Consider the following 17,522-nt stretch of genomic DNA (forward strand, 5'->3'; position numbering starts at 1 on the left):
GAGTAGGGTGACCAGACAGCAAGTGTGAAAAATCGGGACAGGGGGTGGGAGGTAATAGGAGCCTATGTAAGAAAAAGCCCCAAATATTGGGACTGTCCCTATAAAATCGGGACATGCAGGGGCCCTGAACTCTGTCTCCGCCCCCTGTGAGGGATAGCTCAGTGGTTTGAGGATTGGCCTCCTAAACCCAGGGTTGTGAGTTCAATCCTTGAGGGGGCCATTTAGGGATATGGGGCAAAAATCTGTTGGATGATTTAATTGGGGATTGGTCCTGCTTTGAGCAGGGGGTTGGACTAGATGATCTCCTGAGGTCCCTTCTAACCCTGATATTCTATGATTCTATGTATGTCCAATGGGACTGAGACAGGGCAGGTCCCAGCCCCCTGGCAAGTGGGGTCCAGCTGGGGTGACCACATGTCCCAAATATATAGGTATAATCCTGATATTTGGGTCTTTGTCTTATATAGGTGCCTATTACCCACCTCCATCCTGATTTTGAGCCAGCTGCCCATGCCAATGTAGAGCAGTGCATGCTGGGAGCTCTGCAATGGGGACTGGGGATGGGGCTTCAGCCACTCCCTCATGCTGGGTTTGGAGATGGGGACAGGAGGGGCTGACCCGGGCTCTACCAGGGCAAGGGGAGAGGAGGAGAGGGAAGCCAAGCCTGCCTGGGCTGAGATCTGGCTGTGCTATTGCCCCCCTCACACACACTTCTGCTCTCACCCCTCACTGACGGCCACCGGGTTGTTCTCAGGCTGGGTGGGTGGAAGTTGAGCCACAGTCTTGGATGGGGGAGGGGGACTGTGCCCATCTCAGCATCGGGCCATGGCAACTTTCAGCCAGGTGCCCCAGCCCACGGTTTCCAGCAGCCAGGCAGCACAGGCCCATCCCGCTCCTGGCCAGGCAGGGCAGCAGCTGGATTCACCTGTTCTGGGCAGGGTGGCAGGAGGCCCAGCCACCTGTCTGGCATTCCGAGGCAGACAGCAAGGAGACGGGTACCTGCCTGGCTGAGCTCTGGCACCTGCCCATGTGGCAGCCTAGCTCTAGAGGCACAAGGGGCTGCACGGTGCCATTGCCTAGCGAGGGCGCAGCACCGAGCCCGTGCAGCTGTTCCTGGCTCCGCTGGCAGGAAGTGGTGACTGTGGGGCCACCCAGGCTGACACCACTCAGCCAGCGACTGCCCTCACTCCCCCCAAGTGCCAGCCATTTCTGCCTGGAGCCCACAACCCAGGTGAGGGGGGCAGAGCTGGCTTTGCAGAGACTCTACTGGGAGCCAACGGGGGGGCCCAGCCTAACTGCCTGCCCGCCCAGGCGCATGCCGCCCGGTCCACAGGGCTCGGCCCTGTCCGGTTCCAACAGCCCCAATATCAGGGCTCCTGGTCCTGCCCTGGAAACAGGATTCCCAGAGAGCCACTCCCTATTCGGCCTGCCTTGCCCCCCTGAGCAGCCCCCACACCCAGATCTCACACTGCAGTCAGATGCAGGAAGGAAATTGAAGTGATTCACAAAGAAGGGCATTACTGGGCTCAGGGACAGCAGAGTCTAGTGGTTAGAGCAGGGGGGCACTGGCAGTCAGGGCACCTCAGTTCTATCCTTGGGTCTGGGAGCATGCAGGGTCTAGTGAGTTACAGAAGGAGAGGCTAGAAGCCAGGACTCCTGGGTTCTAGTCCCAGGTTGGGGAAAAGACTGGTTTTGAGTGATTGGTGGGTCTGGGAGCCAGGACTCCCAAGTTCCATTCCCAGCTGTGCTCCTGACATGTGGTGCGCCTTTTGGTCTCAGCAGTTCGCTGCTATTGGAGGCCTCGCTAAGTTGTTTCCATTCGGAGGAGAAATTGAGGTGGAGTCCAGTATTTCTGCAGTACAGTCCTGTTTATTTACAAAGCACGAACAGAGACCATTCCCCAACCACTTTCCTTGATCAGAAATCCAAGTCTGCCTTTCCAGCCAGTCCCATGTGCAAAAAACATCCCTGCTGGCTTCCTTCCAAGGCCCAGGTCCCTGAGCCCCGCTGGCTGGGGCTGAAGCCTGAGCGATGTAGATTTGTGGGGGCCCCTTGGCATGGGGCCCCAGGCAATTGCCCTGCTTGCTACCCTCTACTGCCGGTCCTGACTTGTACATGCAGAAAACCAGTTCTTGTGGCCCAGGTGGGCTGTCGAGGTTTTATAGCAGGTTGGTGGGGGAGGGGAGCAGGGGTGCTCGGAAAGAAAACGGTTGAGAACCTCTGCCCTGTTCCACACACTGAACCACAACAAACGTGACCTCAAACACAAGTTCAGCTCCCGCCCTGCTCCCCCCGCAACAAGTCACCACGAGCCCCCCATTGCACAGCCCCACCACAATGCAATGGGATCCCCCCGCCCCACGCTCTGCGCCTGGCTCGTGGGGATTTCGGGGGCAGGAGGCCGCGCCCGCAGAGTGGGGGAAGGGCGACAAGGGAGCCGGGCGCCGGGCGCCGGCCGGGGGCACTGAGAGAAGCCGGCTCCGCGCTCCAGCTCCAGATTTCCCCGCGCGCCCAGGCTGGCTGGCGCAGGCTGCGGGAAAGTTACTTCTAGGCAATAAGGAGACAAAGCTGCAGCTTCAAACCGGGGCGGCGCAGACCCGCCACGAGGGCCCCGGGAACGCCAGGGCTCCCACCGCTATGGAAGCGGGGTGCCCCCCACCCCAGAAACTGCGCCAGACCCCCAACTCGGGGGGTTGCAGGTAGAGACCACCGGGGAGGAGGGGGCTCCCCTGGGACTCACAGCTGGCGCGATCCCCTCCCCGGTTCTCCAGACAGCAGTTACCAGAGCTGCCCCCCGACTGTCCGGCAGCACCCCCTCCCTTCAGCCTGCCCCCCCAATCTCACTGCACCCCCTCCCTTCAGCCTGCACCCCCAATCTCACTGCACCCCCTCCCCTCAGCCTGCACCTCCCAGTCCCACTGCATCCCCTCCCTTCAGCCTGCCCCCCAGTCCCACTGCACCCCCTCCCTTCAGCCTGCCCCCCAGTCTCACTGCACCCCCTCCCTTCAGCCTGCACCTCCCAGTCCCACTGCACCCCCTCCCTTCAGCCTGCCCCCCAGTCTCACTGCACCTCCTCCCTTCAGCCTGCACCCCCCAGTCCCACTGCACCCCTCCCCTCAGCCTGCACCCCCAATCTCACTGCACCCCCTCCCCTCAGCCTGCACCCCCAATCTCACTGCACCCCCTCCCTTCAGCCTGCCCCCCAGTCCCACTGCACCCCCTCCCTTCAGCCTGCCCCCCAGTCTCACTGCACCCCCTCCCTTCAGCCTGCACCCCCCAGTCCCACTGCACCCCTCCCCTCAGCCTGCACCCCCAATCTCACTGCACCCCCTCCCTTCAGCCTGCCCCCCAGTCCCACTGCACCCCCTCCCCTCAGCCTGCACCCCCAATCTCACTGCACCCCCTCCCCTCAGCCTGCACCCCCAATCTCACTGCACCCCCTCCCTTCAGCCTGCCCCCCAGTCTCACTGCACCCCTCCCTTCAGCCTGCACCCCCCAGTCCCACTGCACCCCTCCCCTCAGCCTGCACCCCCAATCTCACTGCACCCCCTCCCTTCAGCCTGCCCCCCAGTCCCACTGCACCCCCTCCCCAGAGACTGCACCCCCCAGTCCCACTGCACCCCCTCCCTTCAGCCTGCACCCCCAATCTCACTGCACCCCCTCCCCTTGGCCTGCATCCCCCAGTCCCACTGCACCCCCTCCCTTTGGCCTGCACCTCCCAGTCCCACTGCACCCCCTCCCTTCGGCAGTACCTCTGGGGAACCACCAGCTGCCTCCCGACTTTCCAAGATTCAGTTCGCCCTGAACCAGCCCATTCCCGGTACAGGAATCCCTTCTCCCACAGGAATTGCTCCCGGCGGTCCTCCTCCTGGGACCGTGCACTGCTGTGGCCGGCCAGGGCCCTCAGTTTCTCCAAGGAGGGATCCACCTGCAGCTCCATTTGGAATTCAGCTGCTGGGTCTGAGGATACAGCCCTGGCTGGTGGCGCCTCAGTTTCCCCACCTTGGGACGGAGGCTCCGGCCCAACCCTGTCGAGCCCTACCCTCGGCGCTTCAGCCCCCCGCTCAGGAGTTCCCGTGCCCTTCGCTGGCTCTGGCTCCGGGTAAGGACCAGGGCGCTCTGAATGCCATCCGGCCAGTTCTCCAAGTCATTACCCATTAGCACCTCGGTAGGCAGGTGATCGTGCACCCTGATCTCTTTGGGTCCCTCCTTAGCCCCCCCATTTCAGGTGTATCCTCGCTACAGGCACCTTGACGGGGGGCTCAAACACTCCCCTCAGGGTCAGGTAGGCATCAGGCACTAGCTGGTCTGGGTCCACCACCTCGGACCGCGCCAGCGTCACCTCTGCACCCGTGTCCCAGAACTCCTGGACGCTCCTTCCCCCCACCTCAATGGGGATGATGTGGAGATTGTCCCCCAGGGCCTGTCCCACGCTCACCCGGCGGATTGGGTACGGGTTCCCCTGCTGGCCTGGCCTGGTGATCCCCTCCCCCTGGCACAGCCCTCTCGACTGCAGCCCCCGGGCCCGGCGGTGCCCCCTCTCGGTGGGCTTCCACCCAGTTAACACCCCGCGGGTTCTGCTTGGCTGCCATTTCCTTCATCTTCAGGCACTGTGCCATCTTGTGCCCCTTTTGGCCACAGTAATTACATTTCAGGTCCCTCAAGTCCCACGACGGGGGTGGCCCCGCCCCGGCATTCCCGGGCACCCCTGAGTTGGGGTTCCTGGGGTCCCACCTTTGAGAGGTCTCTGGGTGACTCCCCTTATGAGTCCCTGATGTGGGTCTCCCTCCTGCCCCCGATCTGCTGTCCACAAACTCATCTGCCAGTGCCCCTGCACTGCGCAGATCTTTGGGCTTCCGGTCCACTAACCACATCTTTAGGTCCAGAGGGCAGATGTCATACAGCTGCTCCAACCCCACCAGGTTATACACGTCCTCTGCGGTAGTGGCCCCTGCGCCCTTCCCCCACTTGCGGAGATATTCCCGCAGCAGGTTGGCGACCTCCTTGTAAGAAACACCTGGGGTCTTGCGTACACCCTGGAATCATTTCCTGTACGCCTCGGGGGTCAGTTCAAACTTCAGCAGCAAAGCCTCTTTGAACAGGTCATAGTCCCCCTTCTCAACACCATCCATTTGGCTGAACGCCTGTATGGCTTTGGGACCCAGCAGGGGGGTCAGCCAGCGAAGCCTGTCTGCGCGGTCAATCTGGTTCAGTTCACAAGCCTTCTCACAGGCTGTGAGGTAGGCATCAATATCCCCCCCCCTTCGAACTGGGACAGCAGTTTGGTGTCTAGATTCCCCACACCACTGGCGGCTCGGGGCCCTTCCCCACTTACCCCCCGGCAGGCCCTCTTGGCCCGCCTCTCGTCCATCTCCAAGTCGTGCTTCCGCTGTTCTACACGGTCCACCAGCCTCCGCTCCTTTGCTTTCAGCTGCAGTTCCAGTCTCCTCTAGGGAGGAACCTGACTGGGGTCTCCCTGTACTGACTGGGGAGTCAGGTCTGACCCACTCCCGATCACTACACAGACTGCCCCCACGGCTACTCCCCAGCTCTCCGGGCACCCCGGGAGCCCCCCTGGGGTCTGGAGCCTGCACCTCAGACGGGTCATTCTCTACAAGCTGAGCAATCAGCCGCTCCTTAGTGAGCCTCCCCACGCTCAGCCCCCTCTCCCTGCACAGACGTGCCCGGTCGCTCTTACGGAGCTGGTTCTAGGCCATTTCCAGGCTGGTTCCGTTCAATACCCTCGTTCTATCACTGGCAGCCACTCACCGCAAAGCGCCGGCGCTCGCAGCCCATGTCTACAGGGTGCATCCACGAACAATCCCACTTCTGACACCACGTTGTCACGGACTCACAGATCGTGCCCACTCCTGGCCCCATGCAGTCCGTGGGGGTTCCCCTGTTAGTGATACAGCCCTTCGCGGGGGTACACTCTCTCTCGGGGTCAGGCCCCTCCACCTCCTGGAGCCGCACCTCTCGGAGCCTTAGCACACCTGTTTCTCGCTGTGGGCCCCCTCAGGGAGTCCACTCGCTCTGGACCCCTGGGCCTCCACCCCCAAAGGGGTTGATGCAACCCTGTTCTCTAGACCGGAGTGACTCTCAGCCAGCATAAAACAGGAGGGTTTATTGAGAGTTGAACACAGCATGGGAAGCTCTCAGGGCCTCAGGCCTGGCCTCCCTCAGCCCAGCACACCCCAGTCTCTCTGCACCCCGGTCGGCTCTGCCTGCTCCCCCTGCGCACAGGCCATGGCCCCTCCTGCCCTCTCCCAGCCCATCCCCTGCTCCCTTGGTGCCCCGGGGGCACATAGTCGTGCAGCCCACAAGGTGGGAGGGAGGCTTCAGGCCTGTGAGCTGTGCTATGCTGTGACGAAGTGGGGGCGTTTCTTGTTTTCAGTGGGGTTTCAATGGTTTGCATGTGGAGGGGGTGGGACTCAGTTTCCCTGGGTGTTACTGGTTTAACAAGGTGAGGGGAGAGGGAGTTTGTTGTTGCAGAGGACCAGAGAGAGAACTTGGGGCCCCAGCCATGGCCTGGAGGATGGATACCCCAGCGACCGGTGACCTGGCGACCTGGCGACCTGGTGACCCGGAGGCCCAGCTTAGGAGCTGCAGCCGGTTCTGGCCAGTGGGCGGACAATGGGCTGCAGAGTGAGGACCCAGTGACCTAACCAGCCGATTCCAGCCAGAGGACAGAAGAGGGGAGAGGAGGCCCCGGTTTACAACCCTGTTTCCCTGAAGAGAAGACAATGGACAGAGGCGGGGCTTGGGGGAGGTGATATCAGATGCCCAGCTGGGAAGCAGGGGGGCTCTGGGCTGGAGAGGGGGAGCCGAGGTTCCCACCGAGAGGCAGGGTGCCAGGCTGTGCTGGGAGGGGTGCAGGGAGCCAGGGCTGGGCCAGCACCCCAAGGCGGTGAAGGGGGATGAGATGGGGGCAGAAGGGGGATTTTCTTTAACCCTTTGCAGACTGGACAGACACAGCCTGGGGCTCAGTGGCTGGATCACATCCCCCCCAAAGCCGGTCGCTGGTAGCAGCCTCTGTGCGCCCCCCATCGCTGGCAGAGGGGTGACAGGAGGGGGAGGGGCTATGCCTTGGGTCCCAGGGAGGGGAGTTAGGAATGGCTGAGGCTGTACATAACGGAGTCTGACTCTTCCCCTATTCCATCAGTGGGGCGGTGGCCATGGGGCACAGAGGGCCACAACCCTAGATGGGAGCCTGGCCTGCCCCCTGCCCTAACAGCCAAGCAGCCTGGGGGTCCCGTCCCCTCTCCCGTCCCTCCCCAAGAACTGACAGCGCTGCCAAGAGTAGCGGGGAAGGTGCTTTATTGCGAAGAGCAGGTGGCTCTGGGGGCAGCGAGCTGTGGGGGGCAGAGTCTCTGCGGGGAGGGGGCTGCTTCTAGACCTCCTCAGGGGCCTCCTGGTCGAGGATTTGGACGTCATCCAGGAAGCTCTTGGGGTTTAGGATGTGACTGGAACCTGGGGGGGAGAGAGGTGGTTGGCAGCGGTGGGCACAGTGAGGCGGGCATGAGGCTGGCATCACCATCTCCCCCATCCTTGCAGCTGGACCCTGCTCTAGTGCAGGGGGGGAGGGGCTGTCTCCTGCCCCCCGCGGCCTGGCACCGCACCCCTCGTGCCGCTGTACCCTGCATGGCCAGGCAAGAATCCATGCGCTGACAGCGTTCCTCACCCTTGAGTCTTAGAGGGGTGTGTGCAGGGGGTGAGCCATAGCCCTATGGGTGTTACTGGGGGTGTCTGACTGGACCCTCACACATGGTCCCTGGGCAAGGAGAGGCCTGGGGAGCCAGGGACTAGGAGATCAGGTGTCTAGATACAGGCCATGCGTGGCTGAGGCAGGTGGGGCAAGCGCATCTGTTCCCAGGCCCCCGGGTGCGGGAGGACAGAGGGTGGCAGGGGCGCCCTGTGGGTGCTAGGCAGGCAGTTCTAGGGTCTCCCCCTCCCAGGGGGTCCCGACTGTCCCTGACCTGGGCATTCCAGCCACCTCTCCCCCCAGGACTCGCCCCACTCACCCATCACCACCTCCCACTCGCCCTTGGTGGCCCGGGTCACTTCGTAGGCGCAGCGCATCTCAGACATGGTCACCCCACCCAGCATGTAGATGATGAGGCGCGGGCCTGTCCGGTACTCGGCCGCTGGCTTGCTCTTGTGCCAATGCCCGAAGCGGGTGCTGGGGGAGAAAGGAGCAGTGTGGATACCAGGGGCTCGCTGAGGGAATGCCAGGCGGAGAGGTGGGCACTGCCCGAAGCGTGGGCTGGGGGGTAGACGGGCAGTGTAGATACCAGGGGCTCGCTGACGGAATGCCAGGCGGAGGGATGGGCACTGCCCGAAGCGGGGGCTGGGGGAGAAAGGAGCAGTGTGGATACCAGGGGCTCGCTGAGGGAAGGCCAGGCGGAGGGATGGGCACTGCCCAAAGCGGGGGCTGGGGGGTAGACGGGCAGTGTGGATACCAGGGGCTCGCTGAGGGAAGGCCAGGCGGAGGGGTGGGCACTGCCCGAAGTGGGGGCTGGGGGGAGAGGGGCAGTGTGGATACCAGGGGCTCGCTGAGGGAAGGACAGGCGGAGGGATGGGCACTGCCCGAAGCAGGGGCTGGGGGTGAGAGGGACTGTGTGGATACCAGGGGCTCGCTGAGGGAAGGCCAGGCGGAGGGATGGGCACTGCCCGAAGTGGGGGCTGGGGGTGAGAGGGACTGTGTGGATACCAGGGGCTCGCTGAGGGAAGGCCAGGAGGAGGGATGGGCACTGCCCGAAGTGGGGGCTGGGGGGAGAGGGGCTGTGTGGATACCAGGGGCTCGCTGAGGGAAGGCCAGGCGGAGGGATGGGCACTGCCCGAAGCGGGGGCTGGGGGTGAGAGGGACTGTGTGGATACCAGGGGCTCGCTGAGGGAAGGCCAGGCGGAGGGATGGGCACTGCCCGAAGTGGGGGCTGGGGGGAGAGGGGCTGTGTGGATACCAGGGGCTCACTGAGGGAATGCCAGGCGGAGGGGTGGGCACTGCCCGAAGCGGGGGCTGGGGGTGAGAGGGACTGTGTGGATACCAGGGGCTCGCTGAGGGAAGGCCAGGCGGAGGGGTGGGCACTGCCCGAAGTGGGGGCTGGGGGGAGAGGGGCAGTGTGGATACCAGGGGCTCGCTGAGGGAAGGCCAGGTGGAGGGATGGGCACTGCCCGAAGTGGAGGCTGGGGGGAGAGGGGCAGTGTGGATACCAGGGGCTCGCTGAGGGAAGGCCAGGCGGAGGGATGGGCACTGCCCGAAGCGGGGGCTGGGGGGAGAGGGGCAGTGTGGATACCAGGGGCTCGCTGAGGTAAGGCCAGATGGAAGGGCAGGGCCTGGAGGGGGATGGGGGGCAGGCCCTGCCCAAGGCAGTGGGACAGGAGTCCCAAAGGAGGCAAGAGGGAGTAGGGGAGGGTGGCACCTGCCCTGGGCTGGGGGTGCTGTCTAAAGCTCAGCCAGTCCCTTTCCTCCATCCTGAGCCCTGGTGTGTTGAGGGCCTGCTGGGGTGTGGGGACATGGTGAGATGGGTCCAGGGCTCCAGGCTCTTGGACACCCCCTCCCCCGTAGAGGGCAGGGTCCTGGCCACACACTCCCAGGCACAGAGGCTCCTACACCCGGGGGGGTGGGGGGGTGTCAGGGCTCTGCCCCCCACAGCCCAGCCGGGCTCAGCCTTACCTGACAGCAGCCTGAGAGCTGGTGGTAGGGACCACGTCTGACATGAAGGGCCACAACTTGGTGTCCAATTTCTCCTCAATGATGTCCTGGACAGGGGGAGGGGGGAAGAGGACAGGTCAGCAGGGGCTAAGCAGCAGGAACCTTGGACCTGGTGGCCAAGCCAGGCCCCATTCGGGGGAGGGGCTGGGACGGCTCCTCCCTGAATGATTGACAGTCCCTGTGGGAGCAGCCTGGGGCCCCCTTTCTGGGGTGGGACATGGGAAGCCAGCAAAAAGCACGTTGACTCCTCCCGTGATGCCCCCCATCTCCCCCACCTCCCCCTCAGCTGCTCAGTGCCCTGCTGTGAACTCCCCACCCATCCACCGTTATGGGGAGGGCAGAGACCTCCTGCAGCCAGATCCAGGGCCCCTCACTTGGGGGAGGAGGGAGGCAGGGGGCTGCCCTCAGTGCCCCTTCCCTGCTGCGGGCAGATCCAGGCCCTGCCTCTTGCCCCATGAGGTGTGTCCCAGCCACGCAGGGGGCCCAGGCTATGATACATCCTAATACCACATAATAGGGGCTTTTACATTAATCCGCTGCGTTGACTTGTACAGGGAGGCTTAAGGCCTGCCGAGCTGCGGCTAGCACGGGGGTGGGGGGTGGGGGGGTTGGATTAGGCACAGGATTGGGGCTACCACAACTGCCTGCCCCAAAATCCCACAGGAGGAACCATCACAGTGTTGGAGCAGGGGCCTGGGAGCCTCCCTCAGGTGTGGGGGGTTAATTCTTGGCCTGGAGGAGCCCCAAGGCAGTAGGCTGAAGGCAACTAAGTATGCCCCTCACCCCCTTGAAGAGTGCCCCACAGGGCAGGGGGATGAGGGGCTCAGCCCCCAGCAGGCATTGGGGGAAGGAGCGACCATGTCACCTCTCACAAGCTAAGCAGGTTTGGGCCCAGGCAGCGCTTGGATAGGAGACCTCTAAGGAAAAGCCAGTGGGTGCTGGGGGGTGCTAGTGAGTCAGCAGAGCTTTATGTCCCCAGTGCGGCGCTAGGGGGCACTGTACTGCCAGGAGCGGGCGGGGGGCTCTGCAGGGGGCGCTCTCCCCTGGCAGTCAGTGCTGGCCCCAGTGCGGCGCTAGGGGGCACTGTATTGCAGGGAGCGGGCGGGGGGCTCAGCAGGGGGGGCTCTCCCCGGTCAGTCAATGCTGGCCCCAGTGCGGCGATAGGGGGCGCTGTACTGCCAGGAGCAGGCGGAGGGCCCAGTAGGGGGCGCTCTCCCCTGGCAGTCAGTGCTGGCCCCAGTGCGGCGCTAGGGGGCGCTGTCCTGCAGGGAGTGGGCGGGGGGCTCAGCAGGGGGGGCTCTCCCCGGTCAGTCAGTGCTGGCCCCAATGCGGTGCTAGGCGGCGCTGTATTGCAGGGAGCGGGCGGGGGGCTCAGTAGGAGGCGCTCTCCCCTGGCAGTCAGTGCTGGCCCCAGTGCGGCGCTAGGGGGCGCTGTCCTGCAGGGAGCGGGCGGGGGGCTCAGCAGGGGGCTCTCTCCCCTGGCAGTCAATGCTGGCCCCAGTGCGGCGCTAGGGGGCGCTGTCCTGCAGGGAGCGGGCGGGGGGCTCAGTAGGGGGCGCTCTCCCCTGGCAGTCAGTGCTGGCCCCAGTGCGGCGCTAGGGGGCGCTGTATTGCAGGGAGCGGGCGGGGGGCTCTGTAGGGGGCGCTCTCCCCTGGCAGTCAGTGCTGGCCCCAGTGCGGCGCTAGGGGGCGCTGTCCTGCAGGGAGCAGGCGGGGGGCTCAGCAGGGGGTGCTCTCCCCGGTCAGTCAGTGCTGGCCCCAATGCAGTGCTAGGCGGCGCTGTATTGCAGGGAGCGGGCGGGGGGCTCAGTAGGGGGCGCTCTCCCCTGGCAGTCAGTGCTGGCCCCAGTGCGGCGCTAGGGGGCGCTGTCCTGCAGGGAGCGGGCGGGGGGCTCAGCAGGGGGCTCTCTCCCCTGGCAGTCAATGCTGGCCCCAGTGCGGCGCTAGGGGGCGCTGTCCTGCAGGGAGCGGGCGGGGGGCTCAGTAGGGGGCGCTCTCCCCTGGCAGTCAGTGCTGGCCCCAGTGCGGCGCTAGGGGGCGCTGTATTGCAGGGAGCGGGCGGGGGGCTCAGTAGGGGGCGCTCTCCCCTGGCAGTCAGTGCTGGCCCCAGTGCGGCGCTAGGGGGCGCTGTCCTGCAGGGAGCGGGCGGGGGGCTCAGTAGGGGGCGCTCTCCCCTGGCAGTCAGTGCTGGCCCCAGTGCGGCGCTAGGGGGCGCTGTATTGCAGGGAGCGGGCGGGGGGCTCTGCAGGGGGCGCTCTCCCCTGGCAGTCAGTGCTGGCCCCAGTGCGGCGATAGGGGGCGCTGTATTACAGGGAGCGGGCGGGGGGCTCAGCAGGGGGGGCTCTCCCCGGTCAGTCAGTGCTGGCCCCCGTGCGGCGCTAGGGGGCGCTGTACTGCCAGGAGCAGGCGGAGGGCCCAGTAGGGGGCGCTCTCCCCTGGCAGTCAGTGCTGGCCCCAGTGCGGCGCTAGGGGGCGCTGTCCTGCAGGGAGCGGGCGGGGGGCTCAGCAGGGGGCTCTCTCCCCTGGCAGTCAATGCTGGCCCCAGTGCGGCGCTAGGGGGCGCTGTCCTGCAGGGAGCGGGCAGAGGCTCAGTAGGGGGCGCTCTCCCCTGGCAGTCAGTGCTGGCCCCAGTGCGGCGCTAGGGGGCGCTGTATTGCAGGGAGCGGGTGGGGGGCTCAGTAGGGGGCGCTCTCCCCTGGCAGTCAGTGCTGGCCCCAGTGCGGCGCTAGGGGGCGCTGTCCTGCAGGGAGCGGGCGGGGGGCTCAGTAGGGGGCGCTCTCCCCTGGCAGTCAGTGCTGGCCCCAGTGCGGCGCTAGGGGGCGCTGTATTGCAGGGAGCGGGCGGGGGGCTCTGCAGGGGGCGCTCTCCCCTGGCAGTCAGTGCTGGCCCCAGTGCGGCGATAGGGGGCGCTGTATTGCAGGGAGCGGGCGGGGGGCTCAGCAGGGGGGGCTCTCCCCGGTCAGTCAGTGCTGGCCCCCGTGCGGCGCTAGGGGGCGCTGTACTGCCAAGAGCAGGCGGAGGGCCCAGTAGGGGGCGCTCTCCCCTGGCAGTCAGTGCTGGCCCCAGTGCGGCGCTAGGGGGCGCTGTCCTGCAGGGAGCGGGCGGGGGGCTCAGCAGGGGGCTCTCTCCCCTGGCAGTCAATGCTGGCCCCAGTGCGGCGCTAGGGGGCGCTGTCCTGCAGGGAGCGGGCGGGGGGCTCAGCAGGGGGCTCTCTCCCCTGGCAGTCAATGCTGGCCCCAGTGCGGCGCTAGGGGGCGCTGTCCTGCAGGGAGCGGGCAGGGGCTCAGTAGGGGGCGCTCTCCCCTGGCAGTCAGTGCTGGCCCCAGTGCGGCGCTAGGGGGCGCTGTATTGCAGGGAGCGGGCGGGGGGCTCAGTAGGGGGCGCTCTCCCCTGGCAGTCAGTGCTGGCCCCAGTGCGGCGCTAGGGGGTGCTGTCCTGCAGGGAGCGGGCGGGGGGCTCAGTAGGGGGCGCTCTCCCCTGGCAGTCAGTGCTGGCCCCAGTGCGGCGCTAGGGGGCGCTGTATTGCAGGGAGCGGGCGGGGGGCTCTGTAGGGGGCGCTCTCCCCTGGCAGTCAGTGCTGGCCCCAGTGCGGCGCTAGGGGGCGCTGTATTGCAGGGAGCGGGTGGGGGGCTCAGCATGGGGGGCTCTCCCCGGTCAGTCAGTGCTGGCCCCAGTGCGGCGCTAGGGGGCGCTGTACTGCCAGGAGCAGGCGGAGGGCCCAGTAGGGGGCGCTCTCCCTTGGCAGTCAGTGCTGGCCCCAGTGCGGCGCTAGGGGGCGCTGTCCTGCAGGGAGCGGACGGGGGGCTCAGCAGGGGGCTCTCTCCCCTGGCAGTCAATGCTGGCCCCAGTGCAGCGCTAGGGGGCGCTGTCCTGCAGGGAGCGGGCGGGGGGCTCAGTACGGGGCGCTCTCCCCTGGCAGTCAGTGCTGGCCCCAGTGCGGCGCTAGGGGGCGCTGTATTGCAGGGAGCGGGCGGGGGGCTCAGTAGGGGGCGCTCTCCCCTGGCAGTCAGTGCTGGCCCCAGTGCGGCGCTAGGGGGCGCTGTCCTGCAGGGAGCGGGCGGGGGGCTCAGTAGGGGGCGCTCTCCCCTGGCAGTCAGTGCTGGCCCCAGTGCGGCGCTAGGGGGCGCTGTATTGCAGGGAGCGGGCGGGGGGCTCTGCAGGGGGCGCTCTCCCCTGGCAGTCAGTGCTGGCCCCAGTGCGGCGCTAGGGGGCGCTGTATTGCAGGGAGCGGGTGGGGGGCTCAGCAGGGGGGGCTCTCCCCGGTCAGTCAGTGCTGGCCCCAGTGCGGCGCTAGGGGGCGCTGTACTGCCAGGAGCAGGCGGAGGGCCCAGTAGGGGGCGCTCTCCCTTGGCAGTCAGTGCTGGCCCCAGTGCGGCGCTAGGGGGCGCTGTCCTGCAGGGAGCGGACGGGGGGCTCAGCAGGGGGCTCGCTCCCCTGGCAGTCAATGCTGGCCCCAGTGCGGCGCTAGGGGGCGCTGTCCTGCAGGGAGCGGGCGGGGGGCTCAGTAGGGGGCGCTCTCCCCTGGCAGTCAGTGCTGGCCCCAGTGCGGCGCTAGGGGGCGCTGTCCTGCAGGGAGCGGGCGGAGGGCCCAGTAGGGGGCACTCTCCCCTGGCAGTCAGTGCTGGCCCCAGTGCGGCGCTAGGGGGCGCTGTCCTGCAGGGAGCGGGCGGAGGGCCCAGTAGGGGGCACTCTCCCCTGGCAGTCAGTGCTGGCCCCAGTGCGGCGGTAGGGGGCGCTGTCCTGCAGGGAGCAGGCGGGGGGCTCAGCAGGGGGCGCTCTCCCCTGGCAGTCAGTGCTGGCCCCAGTGCGGCGCTAGGGGGCGCTGTCCTGCAGGGAGCGGGCGGGGGGCTCAGTAGGGGGCGCTCTCCCCTGGCAGTCAGTGCTGGTGCCAGTGCGGTGCTAGGGGGCGCTGTACTGCCAGGAGCGGGCGGAGGGCCCAGTAGGGGGCGCTCTCCCCTGGCAGTCAGTGCTGGCCCCAGTGAGGTGCTAGGGGGCGCTGTACTGCAGGGAGCGGGCGGGGGGCTCAGCAGGGGGCTCTGTCCCCTGGCAGTCAATGCTGGCCCCAGTGCGGCGCTAGGGGGCGCTGTCCTGCAGGGAGCGGGCGGGGGGCTCAGTAGGGGGCGCTCTCCCCTGGCAGTCAGTGCTGGCCCCAGTGCGGCGCTAGGGGGCGCTGTCCTGCAGGGAGCGGGCGGGGGGCTCAGTAGGGGGCGCTCTCCCCTGGCAGTCAGTGCTGGCCCCAGTGCGGCGCTAGGGGGCGCTGTATTGCAGGGAGCGGGCGGGGGGCTCTGCAGGGGGCGCTCTCCCCTGGCAGTCAGTGCTGGCCCCAGTGCGGCGATAGGGGGCGCTGTATTGCAGGGAGCGGGTGGGGGGCTCAGCATGGGGGGCTCTCCCCGGTCAGTCAGTGCTGGCCCCAGTGCGGCGCTAGGGGGCGCTGTACTGCCAGGAGCAGGCGGAGGGCCCAGTAGGGGGCGCTCTCCCTTGGCAGTCAGTGCTGGCCCCAGTGCGGCGCTAGGGGGCGCTGTCCTGCAGGGAGCGGACGGGGGGCTCAGCAGGGGGCTCTCTCCCCTGGCAGTCAATGCTGGCCCCAGTGCAGCGCTAGGGGGCGCTGTCCTGCAGGGAGCGGGCGGGGGGCTCAGTAGGGGGCGCTCTCCCCTGGCAGTCAGTGCTGGCCCCAGTGCGGCGCTAGGGGGCGCTGTATTGCAGGGAGCGGGCGGGGGGCTCAGTAGGGGGCGCTCTCCCCTGGCAGTCAGTGCTGGCCCCAGTGCGGCGCTAGGGGGCGCTGTCCTGCAGGGAGCGGGCGGGGGGCTCAGTAGGGGGCGCTCTCCCCTGGCAGTCAGTGCTGGCCCCAGTGCGGCGCTAGGGGGCGCTGTATTGCAGGGAACGGGCGGGGGGCTCTGCAGGGGGCGCTCTCCCCTGGCAGTCAGTGCTGGCCCCAGTGCGGCGCTAGGGGGCGCTGTATTGCAGGGAGCGGGTGGGGGGCTCAGCAGGGGGGGCTCTCCCCGGTCAGTCAGTGCTGGCCCCAGTGCGGCGCTAGGGGGCGCTGTACTGCCAGGAGCAGGCGGAGGGCCCAGTAGGGGGCGCTCTCCCTTGGCAGTCAGTGCTGGCCCCAGTGCGGCGCTAGGGGGCGCTGTCCTGCAGGGAGCGGACGGGGGGCTCAGCAGGGGGCTCTCTCCCCTGGCAGTCAATGCTGGCCCCAGTGCGGCGCTAGGGGGCGCTGTCCTGCAGGGAGCGGGCGGGGGGCTCAGTAGGGGGCGCTCTCCCCTGGCAGTCAGTGCTGGCCCCAGTGCGGCGCTAGGGGGCGCTGTCCTGCAGGGAGCGGGCGGAGGGCCCAGTAGGGGGCACTCTCCCCTGGCAGTCAGTGCTGGCCCCAGTGCGGCGCTAGGGGGCGCTGTCCTGCAGGGAGCGGGCGGAGGGCCCAGTAGGGGGCACTCTCCCCTGGCAGTCAGTGCTGGCCCCAGTGCGGCGCTAGGGGGCGCTGTCCTGCAGGGAGCAGGCGGGGGGCTCAGCAGGGGGCGCTCTCCCCTGGCAGTCAGTGCTGGCCCCAGTGCGGCGCTAGGGGGCGCTGTCCTGCAGGGAGCGGGCGGGGGGCTCAGTAGGGGGCGCTCTCCCCTGGCAGTCAGTGCTGGCGCCAGTGCGGTGCTAGGGGGCGCTGTACTGCCAGGAGCGGGCGGAGGGCCCAGTAGGGGGCGCTCTCCCCTGGCAGTCAGTGCTGGCCCCAGTGCGGTGCTAGGGGGCGCTGTACTGCAGGGAGCGGGCGGGGGGCTCAGCAGGGGGCTCTCTCCCCTGGCAGTCAATGCTGGCCCCAGTGCGGCGCTAGGGGGCGCTGTCCTGCAGGGAGCGGGCGGGGGGCTCAGTAGGGGGCGCTCTCCCCTGGCAGTCAGTGCTGGCCCCAGTGCGGCGCTAGGGGGCGCTGTATTGCAGGGAGCGGGCGGGGGGCTCAGTAGGGGGCGCTCTCCCCTGGCAGTCAGTGCTGGCCCCAGTGCGGCGCTAGGGGGCGCTGTCCTGCAGGGAGCGGGCGGGGGGCTCAGTAGGGGGCGCTCTCCCCTGGCAGTCAGTGCTGGCCCCAGTGCGGCGCTAGGGGGCGCTGTATTGCAGGGAGCGGGCGGGGGGCTCTGCAGGGGGCGCTCTCCCCTGGCAGTCAGTGCTGGCCCCAGTGCGGCGATAGGGGGCGCTGTATTGCAGGGAGCGGGCGGGGGGCTCAGCAGGGGGGGCTCTCCCCGGTCAGTCAGTGCTGGCCCCCGTGCGGCGCTAGGGGGCGCTGTACTGCCAGGAGCAGGCGGAGGGCCCAGTAGGGGGCGCTCTCCCCTGGCAGTCAGTGCTGGCCCCAGTGCGGCGCTAGGGGGCGCTGTCCTGCAGGGAGCGGGCGGGGGGCTCAGCAGGGGGCTCTCTCCCCTGGCAGTCAATGCTGGCCCCAGTGCGGCGCTAGGGGGCGCTGTCCTGCAGGGAGCGGGCAGGGGCTCAGTAGGGGGCGCTCTCCCCTGGCAGTCAGTGCTGGCCCCAGTGCGGCGCTAGGGGGCGCTGTATTGCAGGGAGCGGGCGGGGGGCTCAGTAGGGGGCGCTCTCCCCTGGCAGTCAGTGCTGGCCCCAGTGCGGCGCTAGGGGGCGCTGTCCTGCAGGGAGCGGGCGGGGGGCTCAGTAGGGGGCGCTCTCCCCTGGCAGTCAGTGCTGGCCCCAGTGCGGCGCTAGGGGGCGCTGTATTGCAGGGAGCGGGCGGGGGGCTCTGCAGGGGGCGCTCTCCCCTGGCAGTCAGTGCTGGCCCCAGTGCGGCGATAGGGGGCGCTGTATTGCAGGGAGCGGGCGGGGGGCTCAG

At 67.7% G+C, this 17,522-nt stretch overlaps 1 protein-coding gene across 4 annotated transcripts in view; it reads right to left on the bottom strand.

The window, feature by feature from the left end:
- Positions 1–7,301: 7,301 nt before the first annotated feature.
- The window catches only part of LOC135891579 (syntaxin-binding protein 2-like), a 29,253-nt gene continuing 19,032 nt past the window's right edge, over positions 7,302–17,522 (bottom strand). For all 4 annotated transcript variants that reach the window (XM_065419167.1, XM_065419166.1, XM_065419168.1 and 1 more), the window contains 3 exons: positions 9,674–9,759; positions 8,022–8,179; positions 7,302–7,470 (listed from right to left, as the gene is read on the bottom strand). In XM_065419167.1, coding sequence (XP_065275239.1) covers positions 7,391–7,470; positions 8,022–8,179; positions 9,674–9,759 — 324 coding nt within the window. In that variant the 3' untranslated portion in view covers positions 7,302–7,390. The remainder of the gene's footprint in view (positions 7,471–8,021; positions 8,180–9,673; positions 9,760–17,522) is intronic.

This window comes from Emys orbicularis, chromosome 19 (genome assembly GCF_028017835.1).
Source record: "Emys orbicularis isolate rEmyOrb1 chromosome 19, rEmyOrb1.hap1, whole genome shotgun sequence".
NCBI lineage: Eukaryota > Metazoa > Chordata > Testudines > Emydidae > Emys > Emys orbicularis.